Source organism: Callospermophilus lateralis, chromosome 1 (genome assembly GCF_048772815.1).
Source record: "Callospermophilus lateralis isolate mCalLat2 chromosome 1, mCalLat2.hap1, whole genome shotgun sequence".
NCBI lineage: Eukaryota > Metazoa > Chordata > Mammalia > Rodentia > Sciuridae > Callospermophilus > Callospermophilus lateralis.
In genome coordinates, this window is record NC_135305.1 from 204,832,546 (window position 1) to 204,853,461 (window position 20,916).

Below are 20,916 nucleotides of genomic sequence, written 5' to 3' on the forward strand. Positions count from 1 at the left end.
TTGAATACCATAATGCTATATTTGTGAATAAGAAATCTAATGTGAATGTTTCCAAGTAGAGAATATGATTTTAAGTGGCTTTCTCTGATACTTTTTAAAAAATACTTTTAATATACTTTTTCCCCCACATTTTTTACTGGTGTATTACAGTTGTACATAATGGTAGGATTCGTTGTTACAGATTCATACATGAACACAACTCTGATAACTTCTGAATAAATGGCTGCCATTCTGGTAACAGGACAAAAAGAAGCTACCACCCACCTCACAAGTTCCCCTGTAAAAACAAGTTCCCAGCAGCCAGAGCAGCAAATGGCTAGTGCGTGTCCACTGAAAACCAAATTATTACCTCAGCGATGATGTCTACAACCCTAGGCAAGCAGTGTATTGATTCTCTAGGGTACATTCTCCAGTGACACTGAGGGGAGCTATGGGAAAGTGGACATGCACAAATACAGCCTGGCTAAGATGCACAAATACAGCATGGCTAAGATGCTAATCCAGAATTTACTGGAAGCCACATTAAGAATCAAAGGGTGCCCACTCTGGTGCCCTACTAATACCACCTTTATGGCCAGCAAGTTTTCTGTGAGAGAAACCTGTCTTTCCATTTTATTTATATCCCTCCAAAAGCAGATCATACTGATTTGACAACTGTCTTCCAGCTGAGGGCTAATTACTTTGAGAGCCATAATGCAAATGGCACCGGATCAAAGCAGATTAAGTGAGATTTAATCCTTTGGAAGCCCAGGAGAATATTAGGAGAGTGGAGCTCAGGGCTGAATAGACACTATATTCTTCTTTGGTTCTTTGTTCCCTGATCAAATCAATGGAAATGAACCTGCAGTGCCTCTTGGAGCAGAGCTGGCAGAAGCCCTGCCACGGGGCGCCTGTTTGCACTGCCTCCCTCTCTGAAGTGACGCCACTGTCACAGTGCTTACAACAGTGGAAAATTTATACTTTGGCTACAAACAAGCAGATGGCTTCAAGTCTAATGGAGGACCATTTCAAATGCTGCAATCTGTATTTTAGGGCCCAGGAAAACTGCATTTAAGAGTTACTGTTTCACAGAAAAATTAGTTTCCAGGGCATTAACCAAGTGCTAACCAGCTATTTCTCCCAAGATTGCCACTGTGATAAGATGTAATTAACTTGCAAGAACTTAAGTTCTTTTCTATCTATATAGTTAAGCTATTTGACTTGAGCTCCCTATGTCCATGGACAGGATGGGACCAAGGTACTGGAGAAGGAGCTAGATTTATGTTATGTATGTATTTTCAACTAGCAAGTCCAAATAATAGGGGTATCTGGACTATCACAAACTGACATTTGATGGCTCCAATAAGATTCCTGAAGCTGGGGGTGGAAAAATGGCCAGGTTACACAACCAACACAAATGCAAACCCACAGTGACGCTAGCTGGCCACCACCACCTCACCCCCCTGAGCCAAGCATAGAGCTGAGGGCATCAGAGGGAGACTAGGAGCAGGTAGAAATGCCAAGGCGCTTAGTTCTAAGAGAAGGAGGAGAGATACCTGCCAAGACTCTTGTTTTCCACTGCGGCAGGCATGGCTGCTGCCGGGGACAGACGCACCGCCAGCAGGCCAGACCCTGGGCTCGCTGGTTTGGAGCCTGCTAGGCTCTCACTTCCTCTTCCGAGCCAACAAAGCCACCAGTGTTCCCACTCCAGAGTGAACTCCAGCACTTCTGAATCAACTGCTCATCTCTACAGCTAGGCCTTTCTGCACCACTTCTCATCCACAGTTATTCTTTTTTTTTTTTTTTTTGAGCAATGAAAGAAACCATACAAATGGCAAACAACTGTCTGTATTCTCTGTCTCATTTGAACAATGAAAAATATGGGTGCTGTGATCTCAAAACAAAATCTTCACTATGGTGAGCCACACAAGAGCCTGTACTTGGAAACAAAACAAACCAGGCATGGCATAAGGTGACCTCTGCTAGCCGGAGTTCTCACACGCTCCATGTTTCCTGATTCTTGGCACAAAGAAAAGTGGAAAAATGTCCTCTGCCCCCATCCACAGATGAGGTCACAGGAGAGGATGGATAAGCACTTTCTTCCCCACACTGCATGTATTTATTGGTTCCACTTCAATTTAAGATAGGTTCCTTGTCTGCTGTCTAGTCTGGCAACATTTAGAAGTGAATCACTGTATGATCCACTACCTTCAGAGAACAGTGGCTTCAATTCGACTGCTGGGCTGAATCCCTAACAGCAGGATCTGGATTAGATCTTTACTTTTTACCCTTGTCTTCATGTCTCCCAGGTTCCCACCTGATCAGCCACACTGGCAGGGCTCCTTAAGTCCTGCCCTTGACCATGAGAGAGGCACCTTCCTAAGAGAAGTCCAGCTTCCCAGGCAGCAACTGGCTGAGAGCACAGATCACAAGGGTGGTCCAGGAAGGTTTAAGCGCAAGAGCTTTGAAGATTAGAAGACAGAACCACCAGAATAAAAGATCGATGCATGAGCATCCACAAAGATAGACAGAAGGAAAAGCAGGAAATGAAGCAAACAACAACAACAACAACAAAAAACAAAAAACAAAAAAAACAACAAAAAAAAAACCCAAGGACATAAATAGTAATACAACATAAAAAAAAAAAAAGGTTAAGGGTAGGGGGGAAAAGAAAAGAAAAAAGCGATTGACATACATACAAAGATTCTAATGAATATCCTACTGAGAGCTCACTTCTTCCATGATTAGCCAACGTCACTGTTCTTGTTAGAAACTCTATGATCTCATTTATTTCAAATCAACTACTCAGTGAATTCTGCCACCAAAAGAGGAGACACTCTTTCAAGTGTGAGCCTGAAAGAAGCTATGTGACAGGAGTCCCACTGGGTTTTCTGAAGGAAGGCCACTGTCCACTGACCAGCCATTGCTCTTCACTTCTAGAAATTCATCTGAAGTCCAAATTAGTTCTGATTAATTAGCATTTCAAAACAATATGTTTTTGCAAATATTTTTAAAGGAAGCACAGGGCAGGGCAGAATCTAAGACTGCTCCTTGCCAAAAAGCAGGTAAATCTCAAGAGTAGGCAGTTTCTTCTCTTCTGGAAGATCTCCAGGATGAGAATCAAAACTACCCATTTCAGGCTGTGGCTGTGGCTGTGGCCCAGTAGAGCACTTGCCTAGCATGCACAAGGCCCTGGGTTCCTTCCATCCCCAGCACTATGAACAACAACAAAAACAAAAAACTGTCCATCTCCAAGGATGGAAGCATTTTATCCCTCAATGGTCAAGGAGTTCTTTGTCACACTCAGTCAGGAATTCTGTGTTAGTCATACCCATCTGCTCTGCTCAGTCTGTATCTTCCAGATGGGGAGTCACCAACATGGTTTGATTCACCCTGCTATCATTCCCATTCCATAGATAAAGAAACTGAGGCCCAGAGAGGTAATATGCCCAGGGTGACACAGTAATGGTGAAAGCTGGGATTCCAGACACATATACTTGACACGTTATTAAAACCATGGCAAGCAAAGCACCCGTCCTATTCCTGGCACATTTTGATTATTTCCTCCAATGAACTGAAAAGCTTCATTTAAGGCCATTGTCTTGGTATAGTCTGTGAATAAAAATTCCTTAGTGAATTTCTCTGATTGTAACTGTTAAAATCACTCATGGTTTTCAACAGACACGATTTGAGGATAGCTATCCTGGATAAAGTTCAAATAAACCAGATTGATGTTTCTAGAAATGGTTTTCCACAACTTACATTTAAAAAAGTGAACTCATTAGTCCAAGAGGAAAAAAAGAAAGAAGGGGAACAACATCAACAAAAAAAGCAACCTGGATTTATTCTGCCTCTCATCAAAACAATACTTATCACATGTGAAAGCAGAAAGGGTTGGCACTGTGCTCCCCAGACACTTGGCAGTTCATTTTCTCTCATGCCTGTGACTAAAACCAGACTTGCAAATTAAAAATATGCCTATCATTTTTTTCTAGGACAATTCAAACACAAGAGTCTGCAAAACTACCCACACAAACATTGATTTAAGCAACATGAATGAAGAATTAGAAACAACCTTGAGATCTATTTATTTTCCAAATAATAAATGGTAAGAGATTTTTTTTTCCAAATTGGTTGGGGTAAAGATCAAGAATATAAAGTCACAGTCCTGATAATACAGTTACTTAGCAGATACTAACTGCCTTGTAGATTCTATATAAAAAACATAGCCAACAAGAAAACAAAACAAAACAAAAAAAAAACCCCAATCCTAAAAAATTTACCAGGAGGGGGAAAAAAATCATGTGTGCCTCCAACCACTTTTTGAGAATAGGGAAAAAGAAGGGGATATAGCTCAGGGACAAAATGCTTGCCTAGTGTGTGTGAGGCCCTGGGTTCCATCCCCTGCACCACAAAAAATAAATAAATTACAACAAAATCCACATACCCCCACCCTCCAAAAAAGGGCTTTAATGAAAATAAAAGGAATAGAAAAAACAGAGAGAAGATGATGTGCTGGGAACAGAATTTCACAGGTTGATAGCATTTTAATGGGGCTGACGTTCTGCACTCGGCTCTACCACTTTTCAAGAGACCTTGTCACATAATTTTATCTCATCACCAAGGACAACCAGTTAAAAGTCCAGAAAACAGGACCCAGTGGAAATCTAATACTAAATCTTATTTCATGGTTATCTTGGAAAAACCACAGGATCAATCCAGACCTATCCTCTTAACCTAACTAGGTTCATAGATTTAAATAGTCACTCATCAGCCACTCTGGGGAGGTGACTGTGCGACGTCAATGCAGTGGATAAGAGACAAGTTATTTCAAGCACCCATTTTGTGTACCTAATGATGAGCACATTAATTTATTTAGAATGCCAGCTAAAGCCCTTCTAAAATTATTTCTGATTTCAAAGGGATTTTATTTATTGCGGTACAGGGGGTTGAACTTGGGGTGCTCTACCACTAAGTTACATCCCCATTCCCCTCCCTTTTTTTTGAGACAGGGTCTCACTGAGTTGCCTGACCTGGCCTTGAACTTGGGATCCTCCCACCTCAGCCTCTCAGTAGGTGAAGTTACAGGCATGAGTCGTCTCACCCAGTTTCAAAGAAATTTTAGAGGGAAGATAACCGCTGTTTTAGAACCTGCTATGTGCCAACCACGCTATTAGGTACTTTTCCAAGTATAAATGCTGTAGTTAGACCTGACAGGCAGATCCTTATAGACTATGTGAGGATGAATTAAGCTAATGGACTGCTAGTGCTCGGTCAAAGTAAAATTCATCAAGAGTATAAATTTCGGTATTATTATATCCTGGGTCAGAGTGAGCAAGTCCCCATCTCTCAGCTCTGATGAATGCCACAGTCACTGTATAAAGAGGCACGAACAAGGCCTATAGGATGGCCACAACAGCAGTGGCATCCTAGTCCAGGGAACTACCCCGGATGGTAAGCTGGAAGTACTAAGGTGTGGGAAAACTGAGCCCAAGGGCTAAATCTTTACTGGCCGCTATTTACAGAGGGAGAGGCTGCCCAGACAACAAAGGGCTTCAGAGTCAGAGCCCAGGTGTGAGGTGTGGCTCTGGGATTACAGATGTTGGATGTTACCCGAGTTCCCTTTTGCCCCTTTTTTATTCCATGAGAGTAGGCAGATTAAGAACCACATGCCATGCCTGCCACCTAGCTAACACAATCATGAGCTCAGAGCCAAACTTGGTTCATAAGTCACCAGCTTCCTTTCCTGGACTATTTGTGCATTAATTATTTATTATTTTATAAAAAATTATTCTAACGCTTAGTGGACTGATAAAAGCATTTGTTATCTCACATTTTCTGTGGGTCAGGAATTTGGAATCAGCTGGGTAGCTCAGGCTCAGAACTTCTGTGAAGCTTAGTGAGGATGGAGGCAGGAAATAGTCATCTGAAGGCACAGCTAAAGCTAAGGAATGGATGCAATCTACAGTCCACAGGCCCAATTTGGCCCAAAGCCTGTTTTTGTAAATAAAGTTTTATTAGAACACAGTCATCCTTTTTCATTTACATGTTGCCTATGGCTATTTTTACACTACCATAGCAGAATAGTCATTATGGAGACTACATAAGACATATGCTTAAAATATTTATTATCTGGTAATTTACAGAAAACATCTGGAAACTCCTGGGCTAGAAAATCTGTATCCAAGATGGTTTGCTCACAGGGCTGTTGACAATAGGCCATGTTCCTAGTCATGTGGGCCTCTCCTCTGGATGCTTCAGAGTCCTCACAACATGGAGCTAGCTTCCTGAAGGCAAGGGAATAAGGGCAGAGCCATTGTGTGTTTGTGTGTGTGTGTGTGTGTGTGTGTATTTTAAATAACCAACCCTTGGAAGAGACATACCACCATTTTGCAGTATTATATTTACTGCTTATATAACACCAAGATACAAGGTGGGAAGGGACTTCCCAAGGGTACACTTACCAAGAAGCATGGATCACTGAGGATCCTCTTAGAAACTGACATCAATAGGTACAGACCTATTCCCTACACTATAAAATCAGGGGTTAGGACAGGATAATTTCATTAGAATTTTTCAACTCTAACATTTGACAATTATATAATGCAGAGAATTTCTGAGATTTTTTATTTCTGAACTTCAATCACAGAATACACAGTCATCCCTCAGTATGAGGGATTTTATTTCAGCCACACATACCCTTCCCTCTGGGCCAATGGATACCAAAAATATGTAGATACTCATATCCCTTACATAAAATAACAATGCATTTACATATAACCTATGCACATCCTTCTCTCTGTGTGTATATGTGTGTGTGTGTGGTAGTGGGGTTTGAACCCAGGACCATGTACATGTGAGGCAAGTGCTCTACCTCTGAGCTACACCCTAGCCCTACTGTATAAAGTAAGTCATCTCCAGATCACAGCTAATATCTAACACAATGTAAATGCTCTCTAAATAGTTAATAGAATTGTTCAGCACATAATGATGGAGGAAAAGTCTGTATATGTTTATTAAAGACACAATTTATTTTCATAATATTATCCATCTTAGGTTTGTTGAATATGAGGGTACAGAAACCATAAATATGGAAGGAAAACTGTAGTCAATTAATATTTGTTACTGAATTTTAGCATCTGTATTTTCATTTTGACTTATGTTCACCATAATGTTATCATTTATGTTGGCAGAACCATTATTAGTGTGAAGTGATTATTTTCCTTTAAGGTAGTATTTCAAAGAGTTCTTAAATTCAAACATTTCTTGTTTCTTTAATTCTATCCTTTGGAGAAACAGACAGCTAACCAAATGTGCTGTTCTCAGGGATTACTTTAAAAGTCCATATTCCTTAGTCCATAGGTCACTATGTTTTTAATCCAATCTCTTTGGCCTACAATCAATGCAAGATATAACATTCAATCACACCACCGAAATCTTGTAGCACTGTAAATCAATGGAAAATAATATTGGTTATTATGTTAAATAAAAAACTCCTATTTTAGCAGTTCAATAGTAATAAACAAACCTTAAAAAAAGTGTGGCTTCCTACACATAATAAGTGTTCAGTAATGGCTTCCTGAATCTCATATGCAAATATAACACAAGGAAGATAATTTCAAATTTCAAGGACTAACATTTAGTACTATAAAAAGTACAAAGGGATGAAATTTTGCCCCTAATGTTGTATATTTAACTAATGATCCACTCACTCAACAAATACTAATTCATCTGACATAATCCTGCCCCAGGAAGCTTCTAGTGGGTGGTCACAGACAAATTATCTTTGACCTTGATGAAGTCCACAGTCATAACATAAAAGGTGGCATGTGGTGAAATATTCATAATTTAGATCTTAACAATGTTTAAGTATTAAATACATCGCACTTGGGTTACAATTTGTGAGATAAAGCTCCTGCCTCCCTGAGCACAGAGCCCTCACTAATCATTTAAACTAGCAGTACAAGGTCAATTTACCCAACATTTCCCTAATCTTTCTACTCCCTCTAAAGACAAATGCAAATTTAAAAGATTTGTTTTCATCAATCATTTACTCCTAAAGATAAAAGATGCTAGAAAAACAACAACAACAACAACTGTGTTAAGATTATCTTTTAGGATGTTACTCCAGCATCTTCTCTTTCTGAATTACCAAAGAATCTTTTTCCTTAGTCCAGAAACTTGTCTTTGGTTCACCGAATCCTTTTTTAGTGGTGAGTACATGGACCTAGGTTTGGTAACAACCATCGCCGCCACCATATTTCTTTATAATTTTTTTTTTTCCCCGTGCTGGGGATCAAATCCAGGGCCTTGTACAAGCTAGAAGAATGCTCTACCACTGAGCTCTATACACAGCACATCTTCACAACTTCTGGTCTGACCAGTATAATCTTTAATATCCTAAATCATTTAGTAAAAAAGTGAGTATGTTGATAATCAGCCAGGAAAAGCAAGAGCTACTCTTACATCTGTTAGCCCTCATGGCCACGGAACTTTTAATAAACACAGAACCTGAGATTGGGGACCTTACATGTCTTACTGGAATATATCTTTTGTTGTTGTTTTTAAACACACAGTTTTAAGCATTCTGAATCACCTAGAATAATTTGTTTTAGAGCAATTTTATTCTTTACAAACACAGATAGGTTTTAGTGACACATGTGAACACTATCCAAAGCACACAGCCAGAGCTTCCACAGCACGTTGACCTGGAGGCCTTCCCAGTGGAAGGGACCGGTTCTCCTCGCCTGCCACTCACACTGTTGCTGATCTACTGGCATGGCAACTAGGAAAATGATAAATTTTATTCCATATCGTGGCCTATTTAGTAATTACACAAGTAAAATCAAATCTGGTTCTGATTTGGCCATGCTTCTTACATCTGAGGGAAAAATTAAGATATACAGATTTTAAATTTTTTTTAGAAAATCAATTGAGATAAGCAGCAGCTCACATAGACTGTTTTACTGGGAGAGATAAAAAAGATCAGAAAGGCTTTCAAGAGCTGTAGTCTTATTTAATATCTGGATGCCTTAAAGAAATTTTCTCCAGGGAACCGACAACATGGGGGGGGCAGAGTGTGCCATCAGTGGTAAGAGAGGACTGCTCTGGAGCCTGAATTTGTTAGCTGGTTTTCTAGCTAACAAGTACAAAGGACAAACTGTTTTCAAATTCCATCTGGCCTGACTTGGGGTTATTTTACGGTCTTAGGAAGCTACCATTGTTATTGATGTCAACCGCAGTCACTCTTTTTGATTAAAAAAAAAAAAAAGTACTTGAACTTTGTCAAGGCCAGGCATGGGGTCTGGAAGCTCTGTGTGGGACTCCTCAGAAAGCATTCTCTTCCCCAGTGATCACAGAAAGGCATGTGCCTTGCTTCCATTTTTGCTAGAGCACTTACTCTAACACTCTTAGCTTTTTATCCAAGGACATCATCATCATTTATTTAATACACTGGCTTCTGAACTATGTATGAGTCAACAACCTCACCTTGATTAAGCAAAGATTTATTGAGAGTCTGCTGAGCACCAGGCCTTGCGCTGTGCCAGGTATTGCCTGGGCGGTGGGGATGTCACAACTCAAACAGGAGATGGAAGCAGAACCAAACACAATGGGCAACACTCAGAAATGGGGGCAGGGCCTACATCACACTATGGGGGAGGCTGACTGCAGCGGGCAGGTCAAGAGTAGTCAGAGTTACAAGCAGCAGGGGAGCCTGGGAGCCCTGCTAGACCCAAAAGTGAGAAGAAGAATGGCAGGAGAGGATACTAAAAAGAGGTGGACAGGAGCCAATAATTGTTAAGAGCATCAGTCTCCTTTCAAGAAGGTTATCATGTATCAGCTGGAGAAAGATCTACTGTGTGAAGAATCGCCTGTGAAAGGCTGACAGGCCTTGCTCCGAGAACAGCTCTGAAGAGTCACTGGCACATGCAGAGGTTTAGAACAGTGCTTGGCTCTGGTTCTCAACCTCTAAGTGCCGGTTATTACTACTGCCCTCTCCTGTTGCCCTCTTGACTATTACTTCTGCAGAGGTGCAATCCTGACTCAAGATCTGGATCTGGCATTAGAGTACCACTCTATCCTAGAACTCCTTGGGGTCCCCCAAGTGACCCAGGGTGTCCACACATGAGGTATCCTCTTCCTCCCTCAGCATTCTATGCCCCGCACTCCACATGTGCACCTGACACTGTCACATTCCAGCCTCATTCTGATCTTATGTGGTAGGCACCATATTGCTTGGCCCTATTTGAGTGTCAAGGAGACTATAACACAGAAAGGTCATGTCACCTGCTTAGTGGCTGCAGACAATTATGAACAAGCTGCCGGTACAGGAAGAATTGGGGTGGGGTGGGTTGGGTTGGGGTGGGGTGGGGGCACTGGATCAGATGGCCACCCAAACTCTGAAAACAGTGTCAATTCTAGCTTCCCTTTACCTCCAGCCTACTGGACCCAGACCTGACTTTAGACCCTGAGAACCATCCTGTCCCCAAAGTCTGTGGCTCTGGCATTGCTGGACACTGGCTTTCTTAGAGGCTACCTCTTTTTTCAGATTCAAAATTTCATTGTTTTTTAAACTTTAGATTTTCAGAAAGATCAAGCAGACAGTATAGAGCCCCATATAGCCTACCACATTTAATGTGAATATATGTTGTCAAATCATTATGTGATTGTCTACCCAAGTCAAACACTTTAGCACTCTCATTCTATGCTGTGAATTCTCATACTTTCCATTAAAAATGCTCATGTATCTACCATAACTTGAGAACACAAAGCAGAGGAAGAAAAGTTCAGAAGCTCTTAGGAAATGTTGGGGAAATGGTTAAAACACATTTAACCCTATAACATAAAGAGAATGTTTTTTGTTTTGTTTTGTTTTGTTTTTGTTGTTGTTGTTTTTTCTGGTGCTGGGGATTGAACTCAGGGCCCAGAGTCACACACACTAGGCAAGTGCACTACCACTGAGCTATTCCCCCTGCCCAACAAAGAACTTTTTTAAAAAAATATTTTATTAGTTATAGATGGACACAATGCCTTTATTTTATTTATTTTTTTATGTGGTGCTGAGAATCGAACTCAGGGCCTCACACATGCTAGGTAAGTGCTCTACCACTGAGTTAGTAGTCCCCCTGCCCAACAAAGAACTTTTGATAAGGCTTGGGGATCCCACACCTGACTTGAGTCTTCTGGGAGCTGTAATAAACATAGTGATATCTTTTTAAGGTCCTCATCTTGTTCTTTTAACTGACTCCTGAGGCCTCTGCCATTCTCAGAGGCTCCAGGCAGCTGACCCTGATCCTTGGCTGGGATGTGTTCCCTGGCTCAGGGAGGGCTGGTTGCCTGGGCTGGTTAACTGGTGACAGCTCTAGGATGTTGTGTCCTTGTGCTCCAGGCCATCAAGTTATCAAATGGTTCCTGGATAAGACTCCTTTCTATTTTTAATTGGATCTTAAAATGACTGAGAGCTGAATAAATCAATTTGAATAGAAATAAAAGGGCATCACTAGGATGGTATTTACCATGTAGAATTCTTCTTAAAGGTCTCAACCTACTGAAGCCTGATCATTTGAAGATGCCCTTTGCAAAGCAAACTGTTTTACTTTCCTCAGTTGGCCTCTCACCTTTAAATGTATCTAATTTGCCTTTATATTTGGAAACACTGCCGTTTCCTATTTGAAATGGAAAAAGCTCTGTTTGCAGGACATTTCCTTCCATGTTCTCTATTGCTTTCATTGCCACCCCTCCCATAGCTAGAGAAACAGCTGACTATACAGGGCACTTCTCCACGTGAGCTCCTGCCTTAGGATCATTTGATGCACTGGTTAAAAGGTTGATTTCTGGGCCTTTCCAAGACCATGGGATGAGCCTTTGATTTTATAAAGCAAAAAAAAAAAAAAAAAAAGGTTTTGTGAACCTGGTCCAGAGCATACTTGCTCACATACTCACTCATCTGAACTCAGGACTTTTCCTTGCTGCAGGGTGGGGTTTGGTGGAGAGATGTAGTAAGGGGGAGGGTTTCTTACAATGTAGATTCTTGGGTCTCACCTTAGATTTAGGGAATTAGTGTGTTCAGGGCACAGAGTCCAGATACATGTGTTTTTCAAAAGTTTTACACTTAAAATACACAGCCTTGGCAGGCTCAGTGGCACACACCTGTAATCCCAGCAACTCGAGAGTTGATGCAGGAGAATCACAAGTTCAAGGCCAACCTCAGCGACTTAGCGAGACTCCAACTCAAAGTAAAAAAGTGTAAAAAGGGCTGGAGGCACAGCTCAGTGAGAAGAGCACTTGTGTAGCATGCACAAAGCCTTGGGTTCAATCCTCAGTACCAAACACAAACAATAACAAAAAACAGCATTATTCAAAAACTGTCTGATGACTTAAATTTCTCAATCATACCTTGTCCATAAAATAGGAATTGAGCTGAAAACTAGAAAAACTCAAGCATAAATTAAATATAATAATTATTCATAACTATTAACAATTTCTATTGACAGGCTACTATCAATTTCTAGTCACTTAACAGTCACAAGGTCCAGGGACAGGACATGAGATGCACTCTTAAATTTATATATTTTCAGTTACTTATTTTATTTTATTTTTTTTAAATCTGGGCCTGGGAATGGATCGGGGACCCAGCAGAAGCTGTCTCTGCTTTTGGCCCAGGGGAACAGCCCAGTGAGTTGAGGCTACACTTAGTTACAAAGCAGATGGTAAAATGTCAGAGGAAAGCAAAGGAGAAAAAAAAATCTACATCCTAGAAATGGCTCCAGTTCAGCAGGTAAACCAAAGGCCTTGCCAATTGGCTCCACTCTTTGAAAAGCATGAGGTGGTGCTGACCTTCTGGTCCTTCTGGACCCCCTGGGCTTTGAGACTAGGAAAAATCTTTGTCTCTCCCTGATAGCAGCACGAACTGCGGGCCCTCGCAGCAGTGTGGGCCGTGTTGCAAAGCCTTAGGTCAGCAAGAAGGAAGCCACTGCTACTGGATCTTCTGTCCAAACTTTGATTCTCGGATTAATAATTACAAGAAAAGAAAAAAGTAGAGACAGGAAGGGAGGAGCGCTCTTCCTGGGATTGTCCGATGTTGAGAGATCCTGACCACAGTATTCATCATAGCCTCCTGCCCTTTCTTTGGCACAGAGAGCTTAAAAACCATCTTGAGGCTGGGGTGTGAATCAGTGGTACAGCATGGGTTCCCACCTCAGTACTGAGGGGAAAAATCCTCTTTAGAAGAAGCCAGGGATGTACTGTTTGAAGGCATGTGGTTAATAACACCAAATCAAAGCCCAATTGACGATTCTCTGTCTCTCCAGAACATAAGAGCAATATCAGCATCCAAATCACCTTTTCTTACAAGAGACTGTTAATCAGAGAATCACATCTGTGTCCTCAGGAGGAAAAAACTCCCTAGAAACTTAAAATCTCTTAGATTTTTTTCTTCTTTTCAAGTAACGCGAGGTAGAATTTTGGCCAGTTTTCATTTGTCAATTAAGATGAGTGTAAATAAACTTTCCTTTTGAGTTATGGCTTGCCCATTGTCAGGAAGAGTGCTTCTGAATGAGTCTCAGAGCTGACTGGAGATGTCACTCAGCCATGGCCACAGTAAATACACTCACCCTGACACCCCAGCAGAAAACAACAGCCCTGCCTCAGGCCTTTAGGTAAATGTATTTAATGACCTTGAAGCATGTTAATCATAACAGAGATCAATAAAATTTTTTTTTTTGCTTTTTAGATAACATGAAATGTGGTAACATGAAATACTGAGGGGAAAGCTTATTAACACAAAGCAAGATCTTGTCTTGACATTGAATTAAACATGTACACACTAGCCAGGAATCTGCCTGCCATAACCCACAAACGTCACCAGAAACATAATCAATCATTGGAGAAACAAAGCTCATGTAACCAACCTCAGAGTCCATCAAAAGATGAATGAATGAAGAAAATGGGGTTCATATATACAATGGTATTATATTCAGTCATAAATAAAAAATGAAATCATGGCATTTTCAAGAACATTCAGATGTGAGATGATTGGGCTATGGAAGGAAGCCTTGACCCAAAAAGTAAATTAATTCCCCGATGGGATTTAACTGAGTGGTAACTGAAGGTGGGTAAGGTGTGGCTGAAGGTGGGTATGGTGGGGGGGCATGCCTTTGGAGTATGTATTTTCTATATGGCAAATGGAATCTCTCTCTGCTTCCTGATCATCAAGTGAGCCACTTCAGCCATGATATTCTGCCTCACCTCAAGCCCTGAGGAATGGAGCCAGATGACTATGGGGTGAGACATCTGAAACTGTGAATCCTCCTCTAAAATTGTTCTTGTCAATCTTTTAGTCACAGCAACAAAAAAGTTAAAACATGTACCCTCCCACACAACTCTAAACCAACACCTCAAGTTTTTTTCAACACATATTTTTTTTCTTCCTCTTTTTACTTTTTTTATTGGTACATTATAGTTGTACATAATAATGGTATTATAACTTGGCCAATATCACCCCCTAATTACCCTCTACCTTGCCCTCCTCCCATTCCCTGGTTCCTTTCATCCACTGATCTCCCTTTGATTTCCATGAGACCCATGCCCCCACCTTTCTTGTCCTTTTACCTGTCCATCTCCCTCATACAACACTTGATCTTTTGAGTTTGGCTTATTCTTTACCTAATGTCTCTAGTTCCATCCATTTTCCTAAAAATGCCATAATTTCATTTTTTAATTTATGACCGAATAAAATACCATTGTATATATGTACCCCATTTTCTTCATTCATTCATCGGTTGATAGACTCTGAGGTTGATTACATAGTTTGACTATTTTGAATTGTGCTGCTATACACATGGGTATGCATGTGTTACTATAATATGATGACTTTAATTCTTCAGAATAATACCAAGAAGTGGTATGGCTGGATCATATGGTGGTTCAATGCCCAGCCTTTTGAGGACTCACCATATTGATTTCCATAGTGGCTGTATTAATTTACAATCCCACTAACAGTGTAAAAGTGTTCCTTTCTCTCCACATCCTCTCCAACATTTAATACTGTGTGTATTCTTGATGACCACCATTCTGACTGAACATCTAAATTTTCATCATAAATTAAACAGATGTGAAATATATTTTCTAGTATATTTCTAGTATAAGTATCAACACAAAAATAAACTATAAAGTCATACTTTTAAAACCATTCAAAGGATTTTTGATATTGCCATGATATGAAATCCATTACCATCCATTTGAAAAATACATAAATATGTTCTTAATTAACAGTTAATTTTTTTTCCTTTTTTTCCCCTCACTGAAATCATATTTTCTTTCAAGAAATTTTATCCTAATAATTTTTTTTGCTTTAAAGTCTTTATAAAGCACTCTCTCATACTTAGCTATAATAGTATAAGTTGAAATTTAAAAGCTTTTAGAATTTTATGTGACATACATCTCTCTCTGTGTTAAAAATAAATATTCTTACAATTGCTGAACATAACTTTTTGGATACACTGAAGAGATGCAACTCTTAAAGAGAAGGATTTGGCTTTGGTGATTGGGGCGGGTGCTTTACTGAACTCAGCTTAGCCTCTAACATCTCCATTTTAAAAGGTTCTGTCACCTGGGAGGTTTTCATACTGGGATCCAGGCAAAGGGTAAGGCTCATTATAGAAGGGAGGTGGTCCTTTCTTCTGAAAAGTGGGACAAGGGCTATCAAGAAAGGAGAGGTGGCCAGGGATGGCCAGCAGGACACCAGGGCACCCTTGGGCAGTTAACATCTTAGGAAACAGTACATGTATAATAAACCAAACATCTGAAAACCCAGGTCCCAAAACTGTCTGCACCCACATGTTCGTACCAAAGTCGGAGGAGCGTGGCTGTTTGGAGGCGCTACACTCTGCCTACCCTTCTCTGTCCATCCTATTTTTCTGGCCCTCACTCTGTCTCTCCTTCAAACAAATGCAGAGCAGATACTTTAAAACACTTGAAATTCCCAGCCCATGGGTCTGTCCTCCTATCTTGGTGTCTCTCTGACCTTAACTGAGAGGTTTACAAAGAAATTTACAAACAAACCTCATTTGCCTCATATTGCTATTTGATCTCCATACTTGATTCATAGCCATAAACTTAATGTAAAAAATTTATTTGATGTTAAAATAAAGTTTATTCTATTTCACCTGATGTGTACTTTTTCTAAGGGGGAAAAAGGGCTTACGATGAATGTGGGGCAGGGAATAGAGGAGAAAGGAGAAGGGAAAGTGGAGGATGTGCTCACATGTGCCCACATATGTCCAAAAAATGGCTTAAGGAATTATTCAAATCACCAACATGAGGATAATTCCCTATTTACTTACATTAACCTTTTAAGTGTCAAAAAGTGTACTGATAACAAATGGCAAATAACACTCCCCCATCCAGAATTACTTTTGACTTCAAAAAAGTAAGACATGCATAGTCAGAAAATTCAAACTGTATATGGAAAGGAAAATCTAATCACTCTCCTCAAAGGTACCTACCATATGGAGTTTGCTGTGAGCTCTTCCAAGAAAAACAAATGCACCTATCAGCAGTCATTCCTTTTTCTTTGCTTCCCTTTTTCCCTTTGTAATTTGACTCAAAGGTGATTGTATTTCTGTGTCTTATTTTTTCTACTTACAGCCAGCGTATATGTGTGTGTGTGCATGCATGCGTGTACAAATGCACATACACACACCAGCACAAATTTCTTTTAAGATAGAATAATGGTTTTATTATATGAATACACTATCATTTATTTAATTAGACACTCCCTGAAGAATTTGTTGTCTCCAGATTTCTGCTAATAAAAATGTCTCTGCAACTATATTTTGATACACTGCAGATACAACCATAACCTTAGCAAGAATCATTTCTGTGTTGCAGAATAATTCAAATCGTGATTCAACTGCATTCGAGAAAGGCTGAAGCAATTTACACCTCTGCCAACAGTACATAAAAGAATGTCCATTTCTCATATCCAATGACAGTGGGTTATCAACAACATTTCCTAATAGAACAGAATGTGGCATTTCACTGGTGTGTGAATTTACATTTCTTTAATTTTGAATGAGGTTAAGCATTTCTTCATTCTTTACCCTTTAATTACCAGATTCGGTTTGTAGAGACCTTTTTTTGAACTAAAGATAGTAAGCCTTTTTGACATATGCAAATATTTTCCCAGTTTGTCCAATTCCTTTGAGTTCATTTTTTTGGTCATATAGAAGCTTTAAATTGTCCTTTAAGATTTGGGTTTGAGGTTCTAATTAGGAAAGCACCTCCCATTGGAAGATATCCCTAGGCTTTTTAATATACTTTTTATGGTTCAAGTTTTTCTATTTGAATCCTTCAACCATCTGTATCTGAGGCTGGAGGAAGGGGATTCATAAGTAATAAAACAAATAAAATGCAGTGATTTTCCAAAACAGCTCTTTGTCTCAAACCACATAATATCTTCTTTTTTCCACTAACATATTTGTCACTTTTAATATCAACTAAATTCCCAGTTTTATTTGGGTCCATTTAGGAATTCTGCTCTATTTTATTGATCTGTTCATTTATACCCATATTAAAAATGTATTTAATTATTATGATTACTGTATTATTCATAATGCTTTACTATTTGACAGAGCTTGGGACTTTTTCTTCATTTTTGGAAGTATTCTTGCTGTTTTCAAATGTTTATTTCTACATATTTGAATTGGCACTGCATTTATTTTTTAAATTTAATTATTTATATATGTATGTATTTTTAAGACAGGGTCTCACAAGCTGCCCAGGCTCACCTTAAACTTGCAATACTCCTTCTCAGCTTCCTAAATTGCTGGGAGGTGGGTGAGAGCCATTGCTCTTGGCCTGTCATTTCATTTTCACAGGATTGAATTTTTTTTTTTTTTATCTCAGGAGAGTTTTAAAAATATTCTTTTTTTTTTTCCAACTGAGTTAGTGTCTCTTTATTCTTTTGGTAACCTCTTCCAGGGTTAACTACTTCCGTTGTCAGTGATGCAATGTGTAAGTTCCACACTTCAAATGTTGGCACTGTTATGAGCATGGTCTTTCCCTTTATTACAAGTCAGAATTAAAACCTTGATTCTTGTTTTTTGTATTCCAGTTGCAGAAGTAGTTTTCACTGCAGGAGTTATCTGAAGACAGTCAGCTTTCTAATGGTGGCCTACAATCAGGCTCTAGCTTCTCCAGGAACACTACAGGTTGGATTTAGTTTAAACATGTATTAAACTAAGAGAACTTCTCTCAAGTGAGTTTAAATGCACTTTATTTTTAGACAACCTATATGACATGTTTCCTTAAAAAACAATGCCTCCATTCCAAATAAATCATGGTCGAAATAAATGTGCTCAAGATGACATCAGTTCCATTGTCTTAAGTCCTGGTGTTGTGTGGATGACAAGCAGCAGCCAGTTATGATGACAGATGATAGGTCCAAAGTAACTGCCAAATTTGTTAACATTTCTCCATTTCTAAACCATCCTTAAAGAAAATCATATATGGGGTCACACCATCCTCACGGTAGTCCAGGAGAGCGACAATGCCATCTGGATTCATGTTTTCACCAATAAAGAACTGGTAATTTTTAAAATTAGCAAGGATGTGCTTGATTTGTTCTGCAGCCCCTGTCATAAAAGGTTTTACTCTCTCTGGTCTCTGTTCTTCAAGTTTGCCTTTGATGGATTTCATGTAATCTTTGATGTACTTCTTGTATGCTTCTTTTGTGAAGCTGGTTTCCTGCAAGTGATGGTTCATGACAATATCAACACCAGTGGTTACTGTGCTTTCGGTACCTTCGCCCTCGGGTCCTTCAGCGGAGGCATTTCCACCAATGAGCGAGTCATCAATGTTATCCTGGGTCCTACTTACCATCTTGCCCTCCACCTCCAGGCAGAGCCCGTCCGCGATCTCCCGGATCTTGTAAATGTCGGAGAACATGTCATCATGGCTGATGAGGTCCCGGTAGATAATCATGATGGCGACTGGAGGGAGACGGCGGCGGCGCTAGCTTGGCAGGAGCCCGGAGCTCTGAGCGAGCGCCATGCAGCCGGAGCGGCACTCGGGGGGTAGGGGGGAGCGGGCGGAAAAGCTAAAAATATTCTTTTTTTAAAAAATATATTTTTTAGTTGTCAATGGATCTTTATTTTATTTATTTATATGTGGCGCTGAGAACTGAACCCAGGGCTTCATACACATTAGGCAAGAGCTCTACCACGGAGCCACAAGCCCAGCCCTAAAAATATTCTTAATTTAGATCATTATATTCATAAATTATCACCTAAAGGTTTTATGTTTGGTTTCTTTTGTAAATGAGAATTTTCCTTTTATAATATGTTTAATTGGTTATTATTTCTTATGAGTGGAAACAAATGAGTTTATATAAACTTTATAACCTGCTTCCTTACCAGATTTTCCTATTATTTTAAATACTTTATCTTGTGACCTTTAGATACATAATCTTCTAGTTTTCTAATAATGACGAACTTGCCTAGTTCAGGTTACTTCTGGGTTTCTTAGTTCTTCCTCTCCTCTGCTGCCGTGGTAAGCATCTCCAGAATAAGGCTGAGAACCAGTGGAGAAAATGTGCCTCCTGCCAAGTCTGTGAATGCTTCAGGTTCCACCATGGAGCATGATGCTGGGTTTTGGTTTAAGATGTGAACACACTGGCTAGCCCATGTGCCAAAAGTGACCTTGCCTAAGACTCAGGAGCACAGGTCCCTTGATCTTCTCCTCTGCTATGTGATCAACATGAGCACAGCTCTGTCCAGGGCCAGGCTCTCCCTCTTCTGGGGAGACCCCACCTAATCAGGGACATATAGTGCTTTAACGTGGGAATCCCCTGTCTATCTTTGTGCTATCTTTGACCTCCTTGCTTCTGTAAGAGGGACAGCTAGTGCGGGTCCTCTTTATATATTTTCCCCATTCAATTCTCCAAACATACAAAACAAAACAAAAAATCCTGTGCAAAGTGGTAAAAGGTTGACGATACTGTTGTCCAAGATGTCCTAAATGTAGAGCTCGTCTCCTTAGAAGATACTGCCTTATAGATTCTGGTACTTAAATCCCGATGTCTTACCAGACATAACTAGCTCTGGGCATCCAGGAATTTTCTGTCTCCTTATTACAAGCAGAAAAGTCACCCAAATGTGAGCTCCAGCATGACTGCTTTTTGGTTCTCTCTCTGTTATCTGGTGGAATGTGGAAAAAATGGAAAAGCAGTTCCTCCTTTCATGGCAATTTTTGCTGCTTCTACCCACACATTTTCATTCTTTCTCATTCTCCGCAGGATATTATTCAGGATTCTATTTACTCACTTCTCCTTCCCTAAGATTTCTCTATAGAGCAGAATTAGAAACTGTAGGGAGCAGACCCAGGATGATTCTCTGAATTCTCTGTCTTGTACTTTGGTTGAATGCTAGTTCTAGTCTATTTAACATTGCTGGAATCTTTTTTTTTTTTTTTTTTTTTTTTTGCTTGAATCTTTTCATTTGCTTAGTTTAGTCCTTCAAACCTATTTGTTGCTCACATTATTAGGATTTTGGTTTGGCTATGCCATCTTAAACTGGAGTCCTCTGGATTTATTTAAATTGGTAATTCAATGCAAGAGAAAACGTTTGACTCCCATGAATTATGCTTCCTCTCATTTGCTGAAAAATACTGGGCATTCGTTTTTCAGGACAGTTGCTCTTACCTGCTGCTTGAGTGCCTCCAAGGACTCAAATTCCAATCTGGCCAGTTTCATCTGGATATGTCGTGGTTTATCAGGTATGGCAAATGCAAGTATAAACTTTAAAGCCAGGAGTGCATGCTGAAAACAAGAAAGAGCATATGTTGATATGCTAACACTCACTCATGTGTGCAAGGAAACAAAATGGATCCTACCCAATATGGGATTCTTTTCATTAACCTTAGGTACTTTTTAAGTAT

General features: G+C 39.9%; 2 protein-coding genes across 2 annotated transcripts in view; both read right to left on the reverse strand.

Moving 5' to 3' along the window:
• Nucleotides 1–20,916, reverse strand: part of Ano10 (anoctamin 10) — a 185,226-nt gene that overhangs the window by 39,349 nt on the left and 124,961 nt on the right. Inside the window, exon 12 of the mRNA XM_076844307.2 lies at nucleotides 20,681–20,797. Coding sequence (XP_076700422.1) covers nucleotides 20,681–20,797 — 117 coding nt within the window. The remainder of the gene's footprint in view (nucleotides 1–20,680; nucleotides 20,798–20,916) is intronic.
• Nucleotides 18,257–19,034, reverse strand: LOC143409344 (translationally-controlled tumor protein-like). The gene has a single exon (XM_076869515.2). The coding sequence runs from the start codon at nucleotides 18,961–18,963 to the stop codon at nucleotides 18,445–18,447; it is 519 nt and encodes a 172-aa protein (XP_076725630.2). The 5' UTR covers nucleotides 18,964–19,034; the 3' UTR covers nucleotides 18,257–18,444.

Excerpts from the sequence above, each read along its gene's own strand:
- LOC143409344 (XM_076869515.2), bottom strand. The coding sequence starts at position 18,963 with ATGATTATCTACCGGGACCTCATCAGCCATGATGACATGTTCTCCGAC.